At 37.2% G+C, this 22,613-nt stretch overlaps 1 protein-coding gene across 1 annotated transcript in view; it reads right to left on the bottom strand.

Moving 5' to 3' along the window:
* Positions 1 to 22,613, bottom strand: part of galnt13 (UDP-N-acetyl-alpha-D-galactosamine:polypeptide N-acetylgalactosaminyltransferase 13) — a 45,882-nt gene that overhangs the window by 2,623 nt on the left and 20,646 nt on the right. The window contains exons 9-12 of the mRNA XM_058393729.1: positions 22,336 to 22,516; positions 16,782 to 16,921; positions 9,771 to 9,869; positions 9,537 to 9,671 (exon numbers count right to left, since the gene is read on the bottom strand). Of these exons, the coding sequence (XP_058249712.1) occupies positions 9,537 to 9,671; positions 9,771 to 9,869; positions 16,782 to 16,921; positions 22,336 to 22,516 (555 nt within the window). The remainder of the gene's footprint in view (positions 1 to 9,536; positions 9,672 to 9,770; positions 9,870 to 16,781; positions 16,922 to 22,335; positions 22,517 to 22,613) is intronic.

Below are 22,613 nucleotides of genomic sequence, written 5' to 3'. Positions count from 1 at the left end.
GTTGGTGAATTGAAACCCAGTCATTTTATTATTTATCTTCCAATCACTGATAAAATATACAGTTAATGATGTGCATAAGAGAAACTGGGATCTCACATTCCGATCACTGATAAAATATACAGTTAATGATGTACATAACTGTATCATCCAATCACTGATAAAATATACAGTTAATGATGTACATAACTGTATCATCCAATCACTGATAAAATATACAGTTAATGATGTACATAACTGTATCATCCAATCACTGATAAAATATACAGTTAATGATGTACATAACTGTATCATCCAATCACTGATAAAATATACAGTTAATGATGTACATAACTGTATCATCCAATCACTGATAAAATATACAGTTAATGATGTACATAACTGTATCATCCAATCACTGATAAAATATACAGTTAATGATGTACATAACTGTATCATCCAATCACTGATAAAATATACAGTTAATGATGTACATAACTGTATCATCCAATCACTGATAAAATATACAGTTAATGATGTACATAACTGTATCATCCAATCACTGATAAAATATACAGTTAATGATGTACATAAGAGAAACTGGGATCTCGCATGTCTAAAATGATCATCAATTATTGTAAATATACAGTACAAGACACATAAACTGACCATAAATTACTGGAGTAAATAACTGAGTTTGCAGTAAACCTGTTTTACTATGTATGCTGTGGCAGATGGAATGTTATAAAATGTCCGTGGCCTTCAGCTTTGGAGAGCAATCAAATATTTGTGCAATAGTACATGTAGAAAACAAGCAGCATGGGTAGATGGAGAGAGTTTTATAAGATTTTTAAGGCTGAGTTTTCTGGTGATGGATTTGCAATTCGGTTTTAATTTCACACTACGTATTATTGAAGATAAAATACAAAAAGTATTAAAAGAAATTTGAAAATGAGTGACATGTAGGGCTGAAAACACAGACATAAAACCCTTTATTTCACTGGTCAGAAATATGCTAAACAAACTCACAACAAACAAAACAAACAAACAAAATCACAACAATCACCCAAGCACAGATTTGGCACAACATACACAGATTAGATAATTCTAAAGTAAGACTAATTTTAAATGTGTAATGGACTGCATCCAGCATTTATTCATCTTTTTTGTCCTTTGGCCCAAGTATCCAGAACGTAATTTTCTGCAGCACTACAGATGTTCTTTAGCTCAATTTGTGGCTCAGGGGTCAGTTTTGCTGCTCACAGGTAAAAAAAAAAAAGTTGCACACAACCATGAATAAAGGCCGTGTTTGGTTCACTTCCTGCTGTAGGGTCGATTCAGGGTCGAAGCGCTTTCAGACAGCAATCAAACTGCACTAGGGTTCACTTAGAGACCACCTCGCTCAAGAGGTCTCCGACTGCTTGTTTTGGTCTGTGCTCCAGTGTGATTGCTGTGTTCTCTAAACACACTGAACACTGAACACACCCTAACCTTGACTAAGTGTTCAGAAATACAGTAAGTGAGAAAATGTGCATCATACATCTGCTTCAATTCAGCTTTCAGGACATCTCACATCTGCAGTTTTTACTCATATCCATTTGTATGTCTAGGAAAATTAATCATATTGTTGTGATTATCAATTATTATCCAATATTTTTGGCAAAAATATTTAAACATTTCATTCACAACCAAAAGAGATCCTATTTACACATAATATCATGCGGCTTTAACCATTTATAACACACACACACACACACACACACAAAAAAACCCCCAACAAGCCATGCATGTTTCCAAAAAAACTCAACACTTAGCCTGGCCTACCTTAGTGCCATTAATAATAGTCCTTGTGTGGTGATGCGGACGTGTTGGACGTGTTTATAGACTCTATTTACACTGTTCAAGTAGCAGCACGCGAATCTAATGAGTGTGACTGGCCTCTGGTTTCAGGTTCAGCACTAATCAGCACTCTGGGCTTCATAATTAAACACTGCCCTATTGAACAGCTGCTGGCAAACAGCTGAACAAAGCGAGCATGTGAAATGCACATTATGACATTACTGTTTAAATGGAGTTTGTTTACATTGGTGTATTGATAAGATCCAAGAGAAGTGTGGTGAAAACCTCAAACGATTCGACTGATACAGAGGAAAAATAAAGAACAGAAAATAATACAAGAGATGTTGCTTGTGGTGTTGCTTTTAGCGATAGGTACAGCGTAAACAATAATATTTATCATATTTAAATAGCAAAAATCTAAAATAAACACAACAGATCTTAGATGCAGTTTAACCCAAGATCTAGAAATGTTTTAATTAGAGTACACTGAATTCCTTTGGGACAACAGAATATGTGAATGAGATGAGCTTCGGCGTCTCTTTAAACAGGGCACATGGATGGATTTCAACATAAAAATAGGTCATGAAGAAATCTGTGCTCATTAAACAATAACATTACATGTAGTCAACTCCAGAAGTATTTTCACCCTTCATGAAAAGAAGAAGAATCTATAAAATGAATAACACATATAAGTGATGTTTTGGGCTTCATTATGTGGACATCCTGTAGTTTTATTTTAACACATTTCCTACAAAATTAGCATCCAGCAATGAATAAATATTTGTGGAAGCCTCCTGTGGAGAGAATAACAGCACTGAGCCTCCTCCCGTAACGTCTAACAAGGATTCAGACATGTAGAGGAAACTTGTACCGATCCTCCATCTGAAACATTTCAAGCTTCTTTATATTCTTAGGTTTATTTATGTGAACTGGCTTCTTCTGCCCTCCAAGGTGATGAATAATAAAGGGATTAATGTCATATTTTTCAAAGACGGCAATAAATATTGTAGGAGTTGAAATAATGTCAAATGTATTTTGCTAAGAAAAAGTAAATATTTTCTGCCATTGTTTAAGTGAAAGGTTCAAATGATTCTGTCTGACGATTATTTTATATATCTAGATATTTGTGCCACTGGAGGGTGCCAATATTTCTGAGTTCACTTTTTGTCAAGTCGAATAAAATGCCATATATGTTTGAGTAAAATCTCAAACAAATTTCCAATGAGAGAAACAGAAGGACAATGCAGGGTAGTGAGTGAAAATGTGTAACCCCTCACAAGGCTTGAAGATCAGATCATTATATGTGACTGGTGTGTAAGAAAGTGGCCCTGCTGAGGAATACCCATCATGCACATGTCTCAGTGTGACAGCAGCAGCAGCAGCAGCAGCAGAGTACAGGGAGCACACTGATGTTCTGCTACTCTAATGACTGTTTTTGGTCACACCGCTCCTACACACATCACATAGTCACATACTCAAGAACATTCTCCCACACACACACACACACCTATACCACCAGAGAGAATTCTCAAGTAAAAGTCAAAAATCAATTTTGCTAGAAAGTTCTTCAGCATCAAGGAAAATTTGAAGACTATCTATGAAGCCCATCTTCATTAATCATTATAACTGTGCTCATAATTCTTTGTATGGTGGTAATAAGTCCCAGTACTGTTAAAATCTTTGTGTAATTTAATAACAATAATGCATAATAATCATAAAGCTTTAGTAAGTATGGAATAACACACTGCAGGCTGCACTGTTACAGGAATATACCACACACAGACACTATGTAAACGAACACACCAGCCTAAATTTGCTTTAAGAGTATGTTCTTAAAATAGTTATTCTTCTAAAACCACAGCAATATTGCCAAAAAATTAAAATTTGTCACTGGACACAACGCATTTTTTTCCATTTTTTATTCTTAGGCACGTATACAAGCTGGTTCATGTTATCACTTACATTATAACAGCGATAAACAGTCTCCCCAGCCTCTATTATTTTAAATACAACCTCCACCCCACACACACACACACACACACACCAGGTTCTACAGTAACGTGGTAACGTGAAAAGCTGTGTAGGTTTTTTTTTATTGTGCGTGTGTGTGTGTGTAAGGACTCAGGAGACAGGCAACGTTTTATGGTGCTTTTTCCTTCCTTTTATTTTTCTGGGCTTTCATTTTTCCACAAGCGCTTTTCAGCCTCTTCCTCTTAATACATAACTGTCAAAAAAATCAAACACTATGCCGCTCACAGTTTGTTACCTTCACACACACCTTTTTAAGTTCAAGTCTCAGGCAAGCATGTGTTGTGTGTTGTGTCAGCTTAGTCAGCTCTATCTCCCTCTTCCCTCTGTCTCCGATTCGCAGCTTTGCCGAAAAGCATGAATAAACTGTCTAATCACAGGCAGGTGTGAATTGTCACACTTTACCTGCCTCCTCTTTGTCTGAGGACTGTGGGGCATGACCACGCCCCAGAATGCCACAGTCACTAAGAAACCAGATTCGACTGTCCTGAACACTTACTGACCATTACATGCCACTGACACGTCAGCTTCCCTCTATAAATCCTATATAAAAAGCATAGGAAGTGTCACCATGTCAATCAAAACAGAAACTTTACTACGTCAACAATGTATTTTTCTTTGTTAATCACTCTGTTTATTATTAGCCTTAGATTATGTGAAGCATCCACAATACAAGTCCCTGTTAATGATCTGTTACTATAGAAATTATACATATTAGAGCAAGTGCATTAATATAAACCTATCAGTTATGTCACAGCTGGAACAACTGTCAGAGATTGTCAGCATGGTGTGGTGTAATGTACTATATAAATAATGCCTTGATGACTTGTAATACACGCTCCACTATTCACGGCAATGCCACGAGGCAACAGCACAACTTTTCAAACTAATAACCACCTCATCACTGAGCGCCGTGTGTAAATCGAACGAGATGTTAAATATTTCCTCATTAAGCTGTCAAACCCTATTAACTTTATATTTGTAATGTAATGTAAAAAACTCTCATTTACAGATTAATAAAAGAAAAACACACACGGACACGTTACTTCATAAAGTTGGCAAGTTTGCCAAGAGCAAACATATCTAGCGTTTACTTTAACAAGAATTGCTCAATAATTGTATTATTATTATTATAGGTTTTTGAGGCATTATTAAAAATATATTATATCTTTATATTAATGGAAGTCAATATCATAAAAAGTGTTACTAAAAATATACGGAAATATATATATTTATACATGCTTATCCCTCAATCATCATCGCAGTCGTATCTAAGATATTTTATGACGTTGTTACGAGGAACGTCTTGAGGTGAACTCTGAGATAAATCACAAAGTACAGACGTACTAACATTGATTTTTTTTTTTTGACGGATGAACAAGAACATAAAATGCAACTATGAAAAAAACAAAAAACACCACACACACACACACACAAACAAATAATAACCCATAAAGATTAACGACCTGAAAAGCAACAGAGCACTCCCAGCATAAAAAGCTGCAGAGAGACCATTACAATTCAGGGTTCTGATAATAAATATATATTTAAAAGAACCGCACACCCTATTTGTGCTGAGCACAGCTGTGGCATGGCTGTCTGTGAGTGCTCTGATGCAGCCATGCTCTCTGAAAGGCCAGGGCCATGAAAGAGGCCTTTCACAATAAGCGATCACTTCAAAAGAACTCGCAAACAAAGACAAACCTATTTCAGAGCTCTGTGCACAGATAATCAGGTCGTATTATGGAATAACATTGCCTCCTCTGCTCTCCCTTGGTGAGGGCTGGCATATGTAAAGTGAAGCAGTGACTACCAAATTTTCATATAAATATAAAATATTTATGTAAAGAACATAAATGTCAAATAAGATTTAATTTGATGCAGTGGTGCTGAAAAGGTCCTGGTGATGGTGGTGTGTGTACTGCAGTGCTTTTGATGTCTGTTATTGCTTTGGGTGAGCTCCTGGCCTCTCATATACCACTAAAATGATCAGCAGTAATAGATCCTAAACACTCTGGAATCTGTCTTGAATACGAGCGCTGAGAATCTTCATTCTTCTGGACCTGACAAGACATGCCTTTGGTTCACATACAGAAACAAATACTCACTAAAACTAGCAAACACATCTACATTTCTACCTACGTGATCAAAACCAACATCAAGCTAATCTACGTTAAAACATCTAAGTGTGTAAACAGGCCCAGTCCTCAAATACGGCCCTTCTTCATCATACCTCTGTTTGTTGAGTTGCACATAATATAATCAATAAGGCACTTGTTTCAGCTAATACGGTATGCCATTAACTACAGACAAGACAAAACTTTTCATCATCAATTTTTTCCCATAAAGATTAACCTCATTTTCTAAGGGGAGCTGATCTCCTAAACACCTAAAAAACAACGTTAGAATTTGTGGACACTGTGGATAATGGCTCTTTTTCTGGTCATTTTAATAGCAGCTGTGACAGTAATGACAGCTGTGAGGTTTTAATCAGTACTGTCACTGCTCAGTCTTATATACTGTCACATCTGTAGTAGCGACTGAGTTCATGGGAACTTGTATGGTGCAAGATCCACATAAACCCATTAAAATGATCACTGACAGGTTTTCTGTGAAGAGACATGCATTTAGTACTGTTAGAAGGAGTCTAGAGCATCACAGCTTTATAAAAGTCAGAGGTGTTCTTTTAAAGTTTTCCGTCCTGGGAAAGTGGTCAGGACAGACGGCTTTAAGGTTTCTCTGTTGCCTGTTTTGTGTTCTAATTCAAAAAGAGTCTGGTGTTACAGTATAACCTAGGGAACATTAGGAACTAACTTGTATCTTTGACGAACAATTGACGAACAATCAATTGTAACTTTAAACAAATAAAAGATCCTTTAATAAATAATAAATTATTAAAGTTAGCAAACTGCTGTTCTATAAGAGGAAGAAAAAAATTCAGATGTACTGTAATATGAATACAATAAACTTTAGGGTGATAATGGGATCACACCAATACACCAAGATTATTTTCCTATACATGTCCTGCTGTGTTTTATTCCTTACTTAATATTGTATTATTTTTCTCCAGAGAGAATCTTTGATGGAGAATTGGATAGAGGCGCATTTGCTTTGCTATGTCTTCTGTTTTTATTAAATGTTGTTCATTACAGAACACATTTTTTTTATTGGAATAACAAACTGTGAGGCGATTAAGGTTACTCCCTAATATCCAGCAGTCCAAAAATTGCTGACAATTTGAAAGGACAAATTGCTGGTTATTTATTCATAGCATGTATTAGCAATTAACTAATATGAACTAATATATTAATAAACTGGTGAAAAGATAGAAACTGTAATAAATGTATATATATATAAGCTAGGATGAGTCATGCCCAGAGTTAGAGGCTGAACATAGCACTCACTGAGGAGAGTTTCTAATGTCTGACTAAAGGTTGAGTACAGAGGACTGGGCCACTAAACCTTCCAGGACTAACCTGCTGTGATCTGGACTCGCCTGTTACAGAAAGTAATCAGTGGCGCTGTAGTAGACCTTTCTAACCACCTCCAGTGTGCTGTAGTTCCTGAGGACCCAAGACTGAAGCAGACTATCGTCACAGTACTCCACCGTCGGGCCGTACGTCCCATCCTCCAGCCGACTGATGGTGAGGCATGACTGTGTGATAATGTGCAGGAACGTGCCCTTCTGATGGCCACCATTACACACCACACAGAGCAGCACAAATGAGCATGAATGGTATACAGCACAACACGGACACACCAGGATCTAGTCTAGAGCACAACACTGCCTTAACACTATTTCATAACACAATGCAAATACTTGTGGCAAGATTAAAAGAAGCCATTTTTTTCTGTTCTGCGATGTCCTGAAAATACCGTGTCATTAATACAAACCTAAAAGGCTGAGTGAGAGACGATAAGTGAAGGGAAAGATGTATGGATATACTATAAGAGAACAAACTGCAGGCCTTGCACTGTAATACAGTCTCTACCATTTTCCCCAAATTACAGGCGATATTGGCAGAATCGTCAGAATGAAAAATTAATGTGATGTATGAATAACTAAACAGCTATTTTTAAGCTTGCCATCGACTCCCTCTGTCATCAGCTGGTATATGTGAAAACCTGGTTTACCGACGGTGAAATGTTCAGCAAAAAAAAGAAAAAACAACCTATTAAACTTTCATGATCTGGAATTTTGGAGTCAGCAACAGCTTTTAAAAATAGTTTAAAGATGGGCTGCATTGACAGACTGTGACATTTCTCAAAACCCAAACCAGTGAATATTTTATGCCGCATAAATTACTCATCAAAATGATTTTTCAGCAGTCTAGGCCAATATATAAATAAACTGGTCTACAGGGGCTTTCAGTAGACTTGGTGAGGAGGACTAAATCATTTGGAGGTGAAAAACAATTGGACACATGGATAGGGCCAACACCATTGCCTAATTCTCTGCAGACAATGCTGTCTCTGGCTAAAATAGGTCTCTCATGGTGATGTCCTCTTTCTTATGACATGCCTTAATACTTCCAAAAGTAGATCATTCAATCAATATGATTTTACTCACATGTTATGAGTACAGATACCATCACAATATGTTTTTATATCCTTGCTGTTTCTATTTAGTATAGGGCCATTTACCGTTAATTAGATGACAACCAGGACTTCTAGCTATGTAGAAGAAATACACTTTAAATACAACCGGGTTGCAGTTTCTGTAATGCATTACGCTGCATTATAATTAGAAATGCACAGATAATGCAGAGGTGCGATGGCTTAACCATACAACTTTAACCCATTTTGCTTTAAGACGCATAGAAACTGTACTTTTCCGGGTATTGCTGTGGTCGTTCAAACCTGAATCAAATTTGCCTGGAAGAAAAACTGTTTGCTTGTGCTGACTTTATTTAGATGAGCTTTAACCTGGAAACTCATGAACCTCCATCTTGTGAAACGAAAGTAAACAAAAAGCAGAGGAGTTTGTATTGCTGTATTGATCAACAGGTCATTCAATAATCAAAGCACTGGGAGAAGTGTGTTGGCAGTGCTAAAACTGTATTTCTTTTAAGTCTGCATATAATGTATGCAAATTACATGATACACTTCGTTATTATGTTCAACCTCTTTACAGGAAATTCTGTCAAAACTGTGTAAAATAAGCTTATACACTCAGGTCATTTCTTATAATTCCAAACATATCTCCAGAATGCAGTTAAATTCTATTAGCATGGACATTTCCTGTTGGCCATCTACACATGGATTTTGTTGTAAAGTTATGTTCTTCTTATTTTGCTATGATTAAATTTTGCTATTTCAGTATAAAGAATTAATAAACCCAGTTCACAAAGACATCTTAAATGCATGCCACATTCTAATCTGCTCAAAACGAATACAGCACTCTGGAATACCGACACAATACTGAAACTAACACAACATCCAGGAAAACAGCTTGTCTTACCTGAAAATCATATTCCCACTTGCCAACATACTAAGCAACAAGAATAAGGATGCTTTAAGTAACTCGTAGATCCTGGTATGTAGTCAATGGACTTGAGATACAGGGTAAAATGTATGGTTTGTGGCACCATCTGGTGGTAAAAACTATCCTTAAATGCACTTGTTTGAAATCAATGTCTATATGGTACATCACTGAGGAAATGCGTATTTAAATCTTACTGTCGAAAACGTACCTCAGCATCATACTCAAACATCTGGTTGCCTTTCATGTGGTGGCACTTCAGCATGATGACGGGGCCATTCAGACGAGACACGTCGAGACACAGGTCATCAGTCCGGATTTCTTTGTCTGCTGTGTAGGAAAACACCTACACACACACACACGTTATTACACTTATCACATTCTCTGGTGTAGAATGAATCAGGCTCTGAAAAACAGTTCTGAAAGAGAGTTAGCGTTCTCTCACCTGGTTCCCACCCATGCCGTGGCAGTTAAAGAAGCCGACTTTCTCATTCTCTTTCCTTCCCATGTTGTCCACACACTGGTTGGTCTCCACGTTTCTAATCTGTGGATGAAGCAAGACCAAGAGTATTAAGCATATAGGTAAAGGACACTATAGAACTCCAGTCACAAATCATATTACAAAGCTGCACATATTTCTGTTTTTAAAATCAACAACTTAATACCTTGGAATTATAAAGTTATCACTGAATACTTTAATGTTATAGACTATATTCTATTGTAAGCTGTGTTAAAGCCCAACACATATACACTATATGGCCAAAGGTTTGTGTCCTCCCCAAATTCACTGGAACTAAGGGCCTTGTTCACAAAGCAATCTCCATGAAGACATGGTTTGCCAAGGCTGAAGTATAAACCTGGAGTGTCCTGCATAAAGCCCTGACCTAACCCCACTGAACATTCATCTTTAGGATGAACTGGAATGCCAACTGTGCACCAGTGGAGGTTATTGTAACAATACAGGGAATAAATCTTTTTCGATTGGGTCATTCAGAATGTAGATCTGGATAAGATGATCAGGTGTTCACAAACTTTTGGTCATATCCTGCCCTAACAAGCACATTACAAACATACTTAGAGCATTAACTAATATTTGGGGGGGAAAAGGTCAGAGATCTGATCCAATACCTGGAAGAATGTAATGCATGCCATAAGGAAACAATGCAATTGAAAAATTCGTTTTAAATATATATTTTTTATTGAAAGCCACAAACCAAACTATATGAACTAGACTGATTACAAGCCCAGTCTATTTACCCACTTAAAACAAAAGTTTAAAACAAGACAGTACATACAAATTAAGCCAGAGATAAGTGAATGATGTATCTCATACATGTTGTATATTTGTGTGTCCTGAAAGCCCTATACATGGAAGAAGAACTTCTAAAGAAGTTTCATGTATATTATACACAGTTCTCTATGTTGACACAGTTATCACAAAAAACTCCCTGCATGAGATTTCAAACAGATTTCATGGTGTAACTTTACTCATGATTGTACACCACTGCTTTCAGACTTGAACAGTGCGACAGGAGCAATGTGAACAAATTGGAGAGTGTGAGAACTGACAGTACCTAACCCTGCTACTGTTAAGAGTTAAAAATTGAGCCGTCTCATTTCTGAGAGCTGAAATTGTTCCCGATGCCACGTTCAGTCTTGTTAAGGAGCTGAGAAAGAAAGATCCTGAAACGAATGAATAAGTCATTGCAGGTCGTGCTGTCACTCAGTCTCCAACAAGTCTGCAGCAATCATTTCCTGCTCTTGTAATTAATAACACATGGCCTTGATTTGCCCATGTGCCTGGCAACATAATTAAACAACACTGAAACAAGTAATTATAGCTCATTCATAGTATACACTTCATCTGCAGAGCTATGAGGCTGGCTGAGTGACACAAATCACTGACGATCACGGACTGCGGATTGTTTGAAGCTCTACCTTAATGATTGTGATAATAAACAAGTCTGCTATCTATTTAGATATATGCTATTCATTCCAGCAGAGTCTATTTATAATGCCACCGTAACACATTAAGTAGTCAGGAATGTCGTTTATAATTAAATAACATAAAACCTAATGTGTCTGCATGAAAAGTGGAATAAAGTTTGTAGAACTGAAGAGCTGTAAGGAAGCTAAACCAGCAGCGGAGGTGTAACGGGCAAGCTTTACTGCAAATTATCAAGCCTCAGCATAACATCTATATCACACAAGTACATACACAATGTGTCCAAACAGAATCTCACACTGGCTAAGAAGCCCATTATAAATCATCAGCTCAAGCTGGCAGCCGTCCCTTACTCCCTGGAGACTATTAGCTTAATAGAGCTGAACCTGAGCTTAGAACTAACACGTGTGCTCTTTAACAGCTTTACTCTGAGATGAGATATACTAAAATATGTCTCTTGCCAAAGGTATTACATATTAACGCCAAGATAAATACTCATAACTCACTTTGTTGCAAGATGCTGCCAAGTTCTGCTGCATTCATGGCTGTATATAACAGAGGATTTTAATCAGGTTTCTCTCTCAACTATAGCTCTTGGGTCAACTGCGTAGCCTGTGTTACTACAGATTCATCAGATGATGGTTTATTTATTCCTGCAACAGTAATAAACCAGATATTAACCTTATAACACTTTTATCATGGTCAGTATAACACTGGATCTGAAGTCTATCCTGGGAACACTGGGCAATGAATTTTTTTGTTTGTTTGTTTTCTTCCTGCTAAATTCAAGTATTCTGTAGGTGTTTGTATATAAAATTCACCAGTGTATTTATGCATCCTATCATATGGGATAAAGGATCAGGTGCTCTCTACTGTCTTCACTCCCATTAATAGTAGCTGCATCAAGTTGTTCCAAATATTCCAAGTTAAGCTCTTCTCACCTTTGTGGCATCACTGGATATGCCTGCTTCTAGTAGCAAAATGTTGCTGTTTCTCATGTTGCCAGAAGTCACCAGTTTTTATTAAAAATAAATGGTCTCTGGTTGCTTTGTCACTGCCAGTCACTGTATGTGTGAGTCATGAGTCGAAAACAGTTCATTGCTATATATATATATATGTTAGCTACATATCACAAGTCCCACCTCTCAGTAAAAAGAGAGGATCGCATTAATTGTAGCTTAACATATTGGTTAGAAGGTGTCTCAGATTCTTTCTTATACTGAAGCATGTCATGTTGCACGATTTACCCTGTTAGTTACAAAGAAATGTACATGTGAGCAACCTGAAAAATGATTAATTAAACATGTTTAAAATGCAACTTGTCAATCCATTTCTTTCTCAAATTCAAGTAGATAGCAGTCCGGGTTTCTAGAACTGAAAATGCCTGTGAGCATTGCAGAGATTGCGCCACTGAGTGGAGAAACTTTACTACATAGAAAGATCATTTAAATAATCTAAAATTCTCAGATGGTTGCACTCCTTGCCCTTAAGCTCAGAGCTGGCACGTTCGACCCAGTGGTGTGGTGCTCTGTGGTCCACTGGGTGGTGAGAATCAAATGGCAAATACTGATCCGTGTTATTTTGTTTCCAAGAGACTGCACTTTATAAATTCTCGTTCAGCTTTCTGCATACTGAGTGGGCCGAGACGGGTATTCTTTTGTCTTGAATGTGATCTAATGTAAGCCTGATGTAGTAGTTCACTGAGTTGATACGTTCAACTTTCTGAAAGCTCAGACTCAGAGCCATTAGCCACTCATCACCCCATGGCCCATCAGCTGGCAATCACACACCTCTCTCAGACACTCCCCATCAGTGCCCTATCAGTGGCATGTGTCACTCTGCGCCCTCTCCCTGGTTCATACAGTCTTGTTACTCATGTCCATTTATCATCAGTGTCAACTTGTTAACAGCACAATAAATGCCACCATGATCACACAGGGTCAGATGAGGAGAAAGCTTTATTGGACAGTTATAAGTGCTGTCGAATGCTTAAATCAGAGGATAATGATTAAATTTCTGCAGCAGCATCAATTTGATAATAGTGCCTTCTGTAATCCAAAGGATTTCTAGATGTTTATATTAATGTGAACAATCTAATATGTATCTAATATATCTTTTCTATAGAAGCTTCATTCATGGACTGCAACATGTGTCGATGGATCTCCAACTTCCTGCGAGACAGACCTCAGGCAGTACGGGTGGGCGACCATGTCTCACCCTCACTCACCCTCAGCACTGGTGCCCCCCAGGGTTGTGTTCTGAGCCCCCTGCTGTACTCACTGTACACCTTTGACTGTGTGGCCACTTCCAGCTCCACCAACATCGTGAAGTTTGTGGACGATACTGTGGTGGTGGGTCTGATCTCCAATAACGACGAGATGGCCTACCTAGAGGAGATTAAAAACCTGGAGACATGGTGCCAGGTCAACAGTCTCCTCCTGAACATCAGCAAGACTAAGGAGCTGATAGTGGACTTTAGCACAAAGCAGGAGAGGAATTACCAGCCCCTCACTATCGACGGGACCCCAGTGGAGAGAGTGGACAGTTTCCGGTACCTAAGTGTTTACATCACGCAGGACCTGTCATGGTCCTGTCACGTTAACACCCTGGTGAAGAAGGCCCGGCAGCATCTTTATCATCTCAGACGCCTGAAGGACTTTAAACTACCCTCAAAGGTGCTAAAGACATTCTACACCTGCACCATTGAGAGCATCCTGATGGGAAGCATCACAGCCTGGTTTGGGAACAACACCAAACAGGACAGGCAAGCTCTCCAGAGGGTGGTGCAATCAGCCGAGCGTACCATCCGCACCGAGCTTCCTGACCTGGACACCATATACAGCAAGCGGTGCTGGACCAAAGCCAGGAAGGACCTCAGCCATCCCAACAATGGACTCTTCTCTCTGTTGAGGTCAGGGAAACGTTTACGTTCCTTGAAGGCGAACACAGAGAGAATGAGGAGGAGCTTCTTCCCGCAGGCCATTCAGGCCCTCAACCAGTACACCTAGAATCTGGACTTTCTGGACTTACCCCCACACGACATGACATTCTACCTCAGCTGATTGTTGCACATGCAAAAATTGCACTACTTTGTACACTGCACTACTCCGTACACACAATAACACTCTCACTGTACATCTTTTCTGTACATCCTTGAGTGCACACTGACACTTTACTCCCTGTTCAATTGGACATTTATATTTGCCTTATATATACATCTACATATATATTTATATATTTATCTTACATATGCACACTGTACATACTGTATTCATTTACTACACCATTTCAAATTTGACCATTTTATCTACATATATGCATATACTGTATCTTCTAAATATTATAGAGTCTACACATATTTATTTATATCGTTTTATTTTTCACATATATATATATACACTATATTGTACTGTATTATATTAGTGTATTATATTTTTGTTTTTATATTTGTTTTTTATATTTAGTTTTATAAAGCAGTTTTATATTTGTATACATTATATATTATATTACTATTTTGTTACTATTTTTATTATTATTATTTTTATTTTATTTCTCATTATTTATAATATTTACTGCTATATTGATACTACATATACATATATATATATATATATATATATATATATATATATATATACACACCATATAAATATATATATATATATAAAGTATATGTAATGTTTATATATATATATATATATATATATTATATACATATATATCTACATCTATCTATCTATCTATATATATATATATATATATATATATATATATATATATATATATATATATATATATATATATATATATATATATATATATATATATACACACACATAGACATATATTTGCATATGCATATCTGACATTCGACTTTCAAGTTATTTTCGTTTGTGACTTCTACCATTTAATTTTCCCTACTTTTCCCTAAATATTCTTAACTATATCCCCTATTTTTCATGTCCACACTTTTTTTACTCTTTCTTTTTTATGTAAGACAGTCGTAAAAAGCATTTCACTACATGTCGCACTGTGTATGATTTCGTATGTGACCAATAAAATTTGAATTTGAAATTGAACTATGGATAATAATAGTGGGAAAGCAGGGAAAAAATATTTAACGACGAAAAGGATAGAATAAATCTATATAACGACAAAAAAGGATAGAATAAAACTATTTAACAAAGAAAAAGGATAGAATAAAAATATTTAACAAAGAAAAAGGATAGAATAAAAACACTGAACAAAGAAAAAGGACAGAATAAACCTATATAATGACAAAAAAGGATAGAATAAAACTATTTAACAAAGAAAAAGGATAGAATAAAACTATTTAACAAAGAAAAAGGATAGAATAAAAATATTTAACAAAGAAAAAGGATAGAATAAAACTATTTAACAAAGAAAAAGGATAGAATAAAAATATTTAACAAAGAAAAAGGACAGAATAAAAATATTTAACAAAGAAAAAGGATAGAAAAAACTATTTAACAAAGAAAAAAGAAAGAATAAGAAAAATTGTACAAAGAGAAAGGATAGAATTTAACAAAGAAAGATGAAGCTTTGATGAAGCTTTTTGCGAGGAGATGCTTATTTAATATTTAGTAGGTAAGCTTTTGTTTACGGGAGAGTCTTCAGGACAGTTGACTCATGCTTTCTGGTTTCTCAGTAACATGACAAGCTGAATATTTTTGTCTTATTAACGTTAGATTAGAAGCTGGTGAGGGAATGTCTGTTTACATCTGCTACATTTTTTTTTTAACAATAAAGGTAAATCTAGCACATCACAGTGGTTTATAAGTTTTGAAAGTAGGAAGTTTTCTAAATTACAAGCATGACAAATAGAGATGTCTCACTGTCCCGACTGACTAAATCTGAAGCTCCACATCAATTTCTTTTCCCCCACATTTACAGGTTTCATCTCTGAGCAGATCTTTATTGATGGCTACCAGAATATGAGGAGAACTTTACCAAATATTACAAAAAAGTGTTCTGGCTCAAAAACAACACACTTTTAATTTAAAAAAAAATCCATTATTGGATGCCCTGCAGTTTGCACCATGTTGACTCAATCATTTACATGGCAACACAGTGAAGATGATGCTTTTCAGCACTGTTTGGTATGAAACCAGGTGACATGCAGTTTTGCACCCCCGTAATCTGGAAGATGACAAACTACCTGCCTTACAGACCACAATTTGTGTGACAGATGACATTTCTATCAGTCTACTGTGGTGAGATGCCATTTTCTACACTGCGCTTTTCTGGGGTGATGCAATAAAAAGGAGACAAATGATCAGTTGAGCTGTCTGGCAGCTGAAGGCATTGCCATTCACAATATGTGCCTTGACTTTGCAAACAATGTGGTGATGTTTGTGTAGGTCTATAGATGAAAGAGGGCCTCATTCTTCACAATATTAAAAAAAGTATTATAAAATATGAACCATCAAGGCCTAATACTGGAATACTGGAATACTGGAATAAAGAAACAGAGAACAGAATGCTGTATACCTCTCCAAGTGAGTAGTATCTGCGGGGTATCTGTGAGTCAGGGTAGATGTTCTCCAGATACCAGGAGAAAGGTTTACACTGCAGAGCTTCTCTCAGTGCCTTGCGAGCAGATACGTCTCCGTAGTCCACTCGCACCACACCTGCACAAATACAAAAACAACATAAATACAAGATATTATACAATGTGTGTGTGTGTGTGTGTGAGAGAGAGAGAGTTAGTTTGTATCTGGGTATGCTGAAGAATTTACTCTAAAGATCTAAAACAGCAATGATATTAGCTAAAAAGTTGGAATGCATGCATCATTGATCATTTTAATCATCGATTCAATTTCTCCAATATTTGGAAGATCTTAGGTAATCGATATTATGTAGTGTTCCTTCGCATTTTGCGAAATGATGTGATGATTATTATATTAGCATTAGAATGAGTATACATTTAAGCCTGTGACTTCAATTACAGTACAAACAAATGTCAGAGCTGCTGTTATAGAAAACCTATCAACATTTTCTGATGTGGTATCAATATTATGTAATGCCATCTGGCCAATCAGATTTGAGAATTCAACAGCACTGTGATGTAACTGAAGCGATGATCTTTTTAGATCCTCTTAGTTCATGTCCATAGACAATCGACAGTTATGTTCTGCGTCTGAATTAATGCAGTTATTTCTGCTCCTAGATAAGATTTTTAATATTTTTTTTTATTTGAGATGCCTAACAAATAATCCAGTTTATTCACTCTTCAAAAATGCACTAGTTTCCCTTAACCACTAGGGGGAGATTCAGTACCATATTCCTTGTACTCTAAGACTCAAAGCTCTCTCATCGCTTAAAATCTTTGTGCACTACCTTTCCAAAAAAAATTATTTGTACTTCTACATTCTAAATATTTCAGTGACATGCTAGCCTTGTTATGAGCAGAAGTTCTGTCTACATCTGCTTACACATGACCCAACACCATTAAATCAAAGCACAAACAAGCATGGCTACTAAGCAACAAGTTATTCAACCAGACACAAATAATGGCATTTGCACCCGCTGCACAGTGCATTTTATCACTGGAACACTGTGATCTTACTTTAGCTGGCACAGAAATGCACCTAGCATCAATGAAATTGGCTGAAGCTAGGAACACAATATTACTAACCTATCTGACTACAAAATTTACAAGGCATTTGAAAATGCACTGTTATAATACTAGTCCTAATTGAGCAATGAGTGACCTTGCTGAGCAAATAGTGGTAGTTACATATGCAAGAACAAGACAGTAAGATCAATATGATGTATCATTCAGCTATAAAATATCGAATGATATCAATAATCAGTCTTTACTAACCTAGTTATAATAGATTACCAGGGATCAGATGTAAAAATGCATCTAATGCTGCTTGTGCTTAAGCTTCCTCCTCTTTCCTCTTGCTTTGCTTCTGGATTCCACTTTTATGCTTATAATCGAAAGCAATTCTGATTTTTGTATTGATTTTTGCCAGCTGGGCTGGTCGGCTGATGAAATTAGACATATCATGTTAGATATATTTCACATTTCCCTGACCTTGCTACACAGCTGGGGAAACCATGGATTTCCTTTCTAATTCCACAAGATAAGCAAAACAATAATGCAATATTTCATCAAGGAATAAGACTCACTTTGAAACTAAAGGTTTAATGTAGTAATATTATAATAACAAAACTGTAAACATGTATTAGATTTATTTACCGTTCATTGTCTACTTCTGAAAGGTGGAAGGCACAAGCTAGAGTAGTTAAATGGAGGCATTTCACTGCAGGGCAATGGATCTACAGTTCACAGGAAGCAATTAGCCACGCAGATGCACCAGCAGCTCAGAGCCACCTGGACTGCAAGCTCTGAGTAAACTGCATGGGCTGCAGCATGGTAGTTCTGACCTAGCTTATGATGAATAACTCAAAACATAAGCTGTATTTTTAATAGTTTAAGGCAGTGTCTATCGATTGTTATAGTTGTTTACATTTCCTTAGTCTCACCCTCAGACATCACGCCCACGAACCATTGGCTGAATGTCTGAAGCATATGGTACACAAAATTGGAAACACTTCAAGAGTTTCAAAGTCATCATCTGATTCTACAGGATTTCCGGGAGACGTATGTGTCACGTTTTTTAATGGTCTGACTGGAAACAAAGCCGTTGTGATGCTCTACTTCCTTCACAGATGAAGGAAGCTGAGGTGTTCACAACTGTCAAATGCTGGTATTTTCACGGTATACACTCATTAATTTGCACAACTTACTTAAATTCATTTGTACAATTTACTTTAAAAAAAAAAAAAAGATCGGTCTGATTTTGTAGGGAACTTTACATTTTCATGACCCTAAACATAAACAAAGCGAACTGTGATTGGTTGCCTCACATCAGACAGACTCCCTCTTAGGTGGTCCATGGCCAATAAAAAACTGCTATGCAGTCCAGACCTTCCACAAGTCTTGGCTACTCTAGACTACTTTTCCTAGACAAGAACATCTCTGCCTGATGTTTGACATCATGTAACTACACAGCGCACTTTTCAGCCATGCTTTGCTTCTTAAAGTAACGTATGGCGCTTCCTTCATATTCTCTAAGACCTCATATAAGACTTATCCTTATATGAGCGTGGCGCTTGCTTCGTATTCTCTAAGATTTTATAACAAGACTTATTCTATTTTTATAACCTGAGATTTCTGTCAGGCTGCTTCAAATAGATTTGTCTATTATTCAAGATGACAACCTGCCAACATCTCACTAACTCTCTTCTGTTCTTTCTGCAACAGCTGTAACTCTACACTGGCTATGCCACAAAGGACTTTCCTGCTGCCCTCAACCTAGAAGCTCATTTATCATATCTGCACAGAGGACTCCTCCGAAGGGATACATTTACAGTAATCCCTCCTCCTCTCACCAGCCCACATTCCTTTCCATCCTTTCTTAGACCACCAGCGATACCACACTTCACTCTCAGCATACCCTAAACACCTCCTTGCTCGGCTGCAGTAGCGGCAGAAGACGCAGCAATCATAAAGAAATCACATTAGTTGCTTTACAAAACAATGCAGCACGAGCTGATTATTGGACAACTGCGTTACCCGCATGTCTCGTGGGAACAGGAAGTGCACTGCTCATGAATATGAGAGCAGCAGAGCAGAACGATTCTTTGAATGTTGAGTGACACGCTGTACAAAAGTGGGAATGAATAAAAGATGGCAGATACAGCAGCTGGGTGACATCCTGCAGGTCCCTGAAAGGTCCGTGTCAGCAGATCTTTCTGTGATTGATGGGTGCGGTATTTAAGCGAAAATATTTGGGCTGATGTGCTACTGAAACATGCTGAGTAACAAAAAAAAACACTAGAGGGACACTGTGGGAGGCTTAGCTGATAAAGTACTCCAATTTATCAAGGCCAACACAAAGATGTGCTACATCAGCTCACAGCCACAGAACCACCGAGTCATACTAACTGCACTGGCTTATAAAAAGGTTGCTGTGTAGGTCAGGGGCATTCCACTAAAATTTATGAATGTCTAGCAGCATAAATATCTTATTTACAAAGGGTTATCAGCTAACAGGTTTACTGAATGGAACGAAAATATTAATTCTGCAGCATTAGCATTATTGTCTATAAATAAGACCAGAAGAGGTCTTGATGAAAATGCGCAGCTAAGACCTGGCAGAAACCAGTGAGACCCTGATGCACTCATCTACAGTCCAGAGAAGTTTGATCAGAAGTGGAAGACTTGCAGCCAAAAAGCCCTAGCAATGATATGGAAATAGGGCCAAATGAATCAGCTATGCACCAAAGCACAAGAACTGGGGTGCTGAACAATGGTAGCAGGTGCTCTGGCCTAATAAGATAAAAATGCGAACAGAAGACAGTTTGTACGCCGAACAAAGAGCTGGAGAGCTGTCTACAGGCAACAATGAGGCATATTTGAGGATCCTTGCGAGGCTGTATTTGTGCAAATGAAGTTGTTTTGAAGTCTTCTCTGTTCTAGGTGGTAGAATGAACTTCCCCTAGACATCCAGCTGAGTCACTGACAATGTCTACCTACCTGACATAATGACCTTCCTCATTCTAAAGCACTTACACTAGCACTTATATTTAAAAAAAATCTGTGTGCTTATCTTGCTCTATTACCTTTTAACAGACATTTTAGACTCATAGTCTGTGACCTAGAGAACTTGTATTGATGTATTCATTGATAGAGACTTCAATGCACTTCTTTAAGTCACTCTGGATAAGAGCGTCTGCCAAATGTAAAGATTTTTATTTATTTTATTTTTTTAAAAAAGGGGGATTTGGTCAGAATTAATAATTAATGGTCTTCTCAGTGCAGGGAAGTATAAGTAGATACTTATACTGTGCTCTGATGCCAGCTTTCAAAGCTAGGGTTTGCGAAGAAAAAAATCCCCTGTACTGTAATAAAGGCTTCTTCCTCTGTCTATCATGCAGGAAAGTGAAGCACGAAGGTGGTCACGAATGTATTCTGCAGCATGACAACAACCCCAAGCATACAACCAAAGTCAAAAGAACTTCTTCTTCTGCAAAAGATAAAAGAACAAGGAGTCCTAAGAAGAAACTAGAGCCCTGATCTCAACATCTTCGAGTCAGTGTGGGATTACATGAAGAGACAGAAGCAGCCTACATGCCCAGAGGAGCTGTGGTCAGTTCTCCAAAATATTGGAACAACATACCTACTGCGTTCTGTAAAAAAAAAAAATTGATTAAAATCCTTGTTGTGTATAGACGGTTGGTATGTTGTTAATTGATTGAAACTATTATAAATCAGTCTTACTTTCAAAAGCGTCCTCACTTTACAGCATTCATTCTGCATAGTACAGTACATCTGTTTTGAATCAAGGAGAATAAACATCTAAACATTCTGTTACTGTTTTCGATATTTTTCTTATTTTCTGTACAAGCCATGTCCTCAATAATCAGAGCAGGGAGATAAATCAATTTTAAGAAATCTGTATAAGCGCTTCCCTTTCTGACTTAATGTCTCTAATCCTATAGCTAGTCTCTGGGCAAATGAGCCACATTCATATAAATGCATATAATAAAATAAACTGAAACAAAGGATCCATAGCACTGTTTTATCCATAGCACTGTTTTACAGTCACTAAACTACAGCCATTTTTGGTCTTACAGTATGGTCTTCTTTTCGTGGTCTGCATATGAAAGTGACAGAATAAATATTACACCAAAAAGCTACATAGATCACCTAAACAAACCACATACCCATTGTGCTTAAAAATGGTTATTGATATAAAAGAGAAACATCAACATGGATGCTAATCGAAAACACCAAACAGACTGGAGCCTCATGATGCAGATTTGCATTGGTTGAGGAAGTAAAAAGACTAACATAATTATCCTCTTCCTCCAGAGCACTTCAACAGATGCAAATTAGTCAGCCATGCTATTTAGATAACACAACGCAGCGCTCGAATATAAGCAAGCAAAAGGCAAGAGACAGGAAATTTCACAGGGTGCAGCGTATTTGTTAGCTATTATTATTACCCAATGAAAAGCCATGGGTTACCTGGTGATATGATGTAAAAGAAGTCTTTGAATTCATCCATCCAGACTTCAGCCAGTCGTCTGTTGTTCTTGTTGATCACTTGGCCAGTACCTCCAGGGAAACTGTAAGGCGTTGCCTTTCGAAACACATGGCCTACGTGGGAACATGTGACGATCTCCAGAGAGCCGCCGCACTGCCAGATCTACACAGCACAGTCGCAAATGATTAGTGATTACCAGTACTATAAAACAATAATTACCACTGCTATCCTGATTAAATCATACTTCATTATAAGCGAC

This window comes from Hemibagrus wyckioides, linkage group LG06 (assembly GCF_019097595.1).
Source record: "Hemibagrus wyckioides isolate EC202008001 linkage group LG06, SWU_Hwy_1.0, whole genome shotgun sequence".
Lineage (NCBI taxonomy): Eukaryota > Metazoa > Chordata > Actinopteri > Siluriformes > Bagridae > Hemibagrus > Hemibagrus wyckioides.
This window is presented reverse-complemented; position numbering and strand designations above follow the sequence as displayed.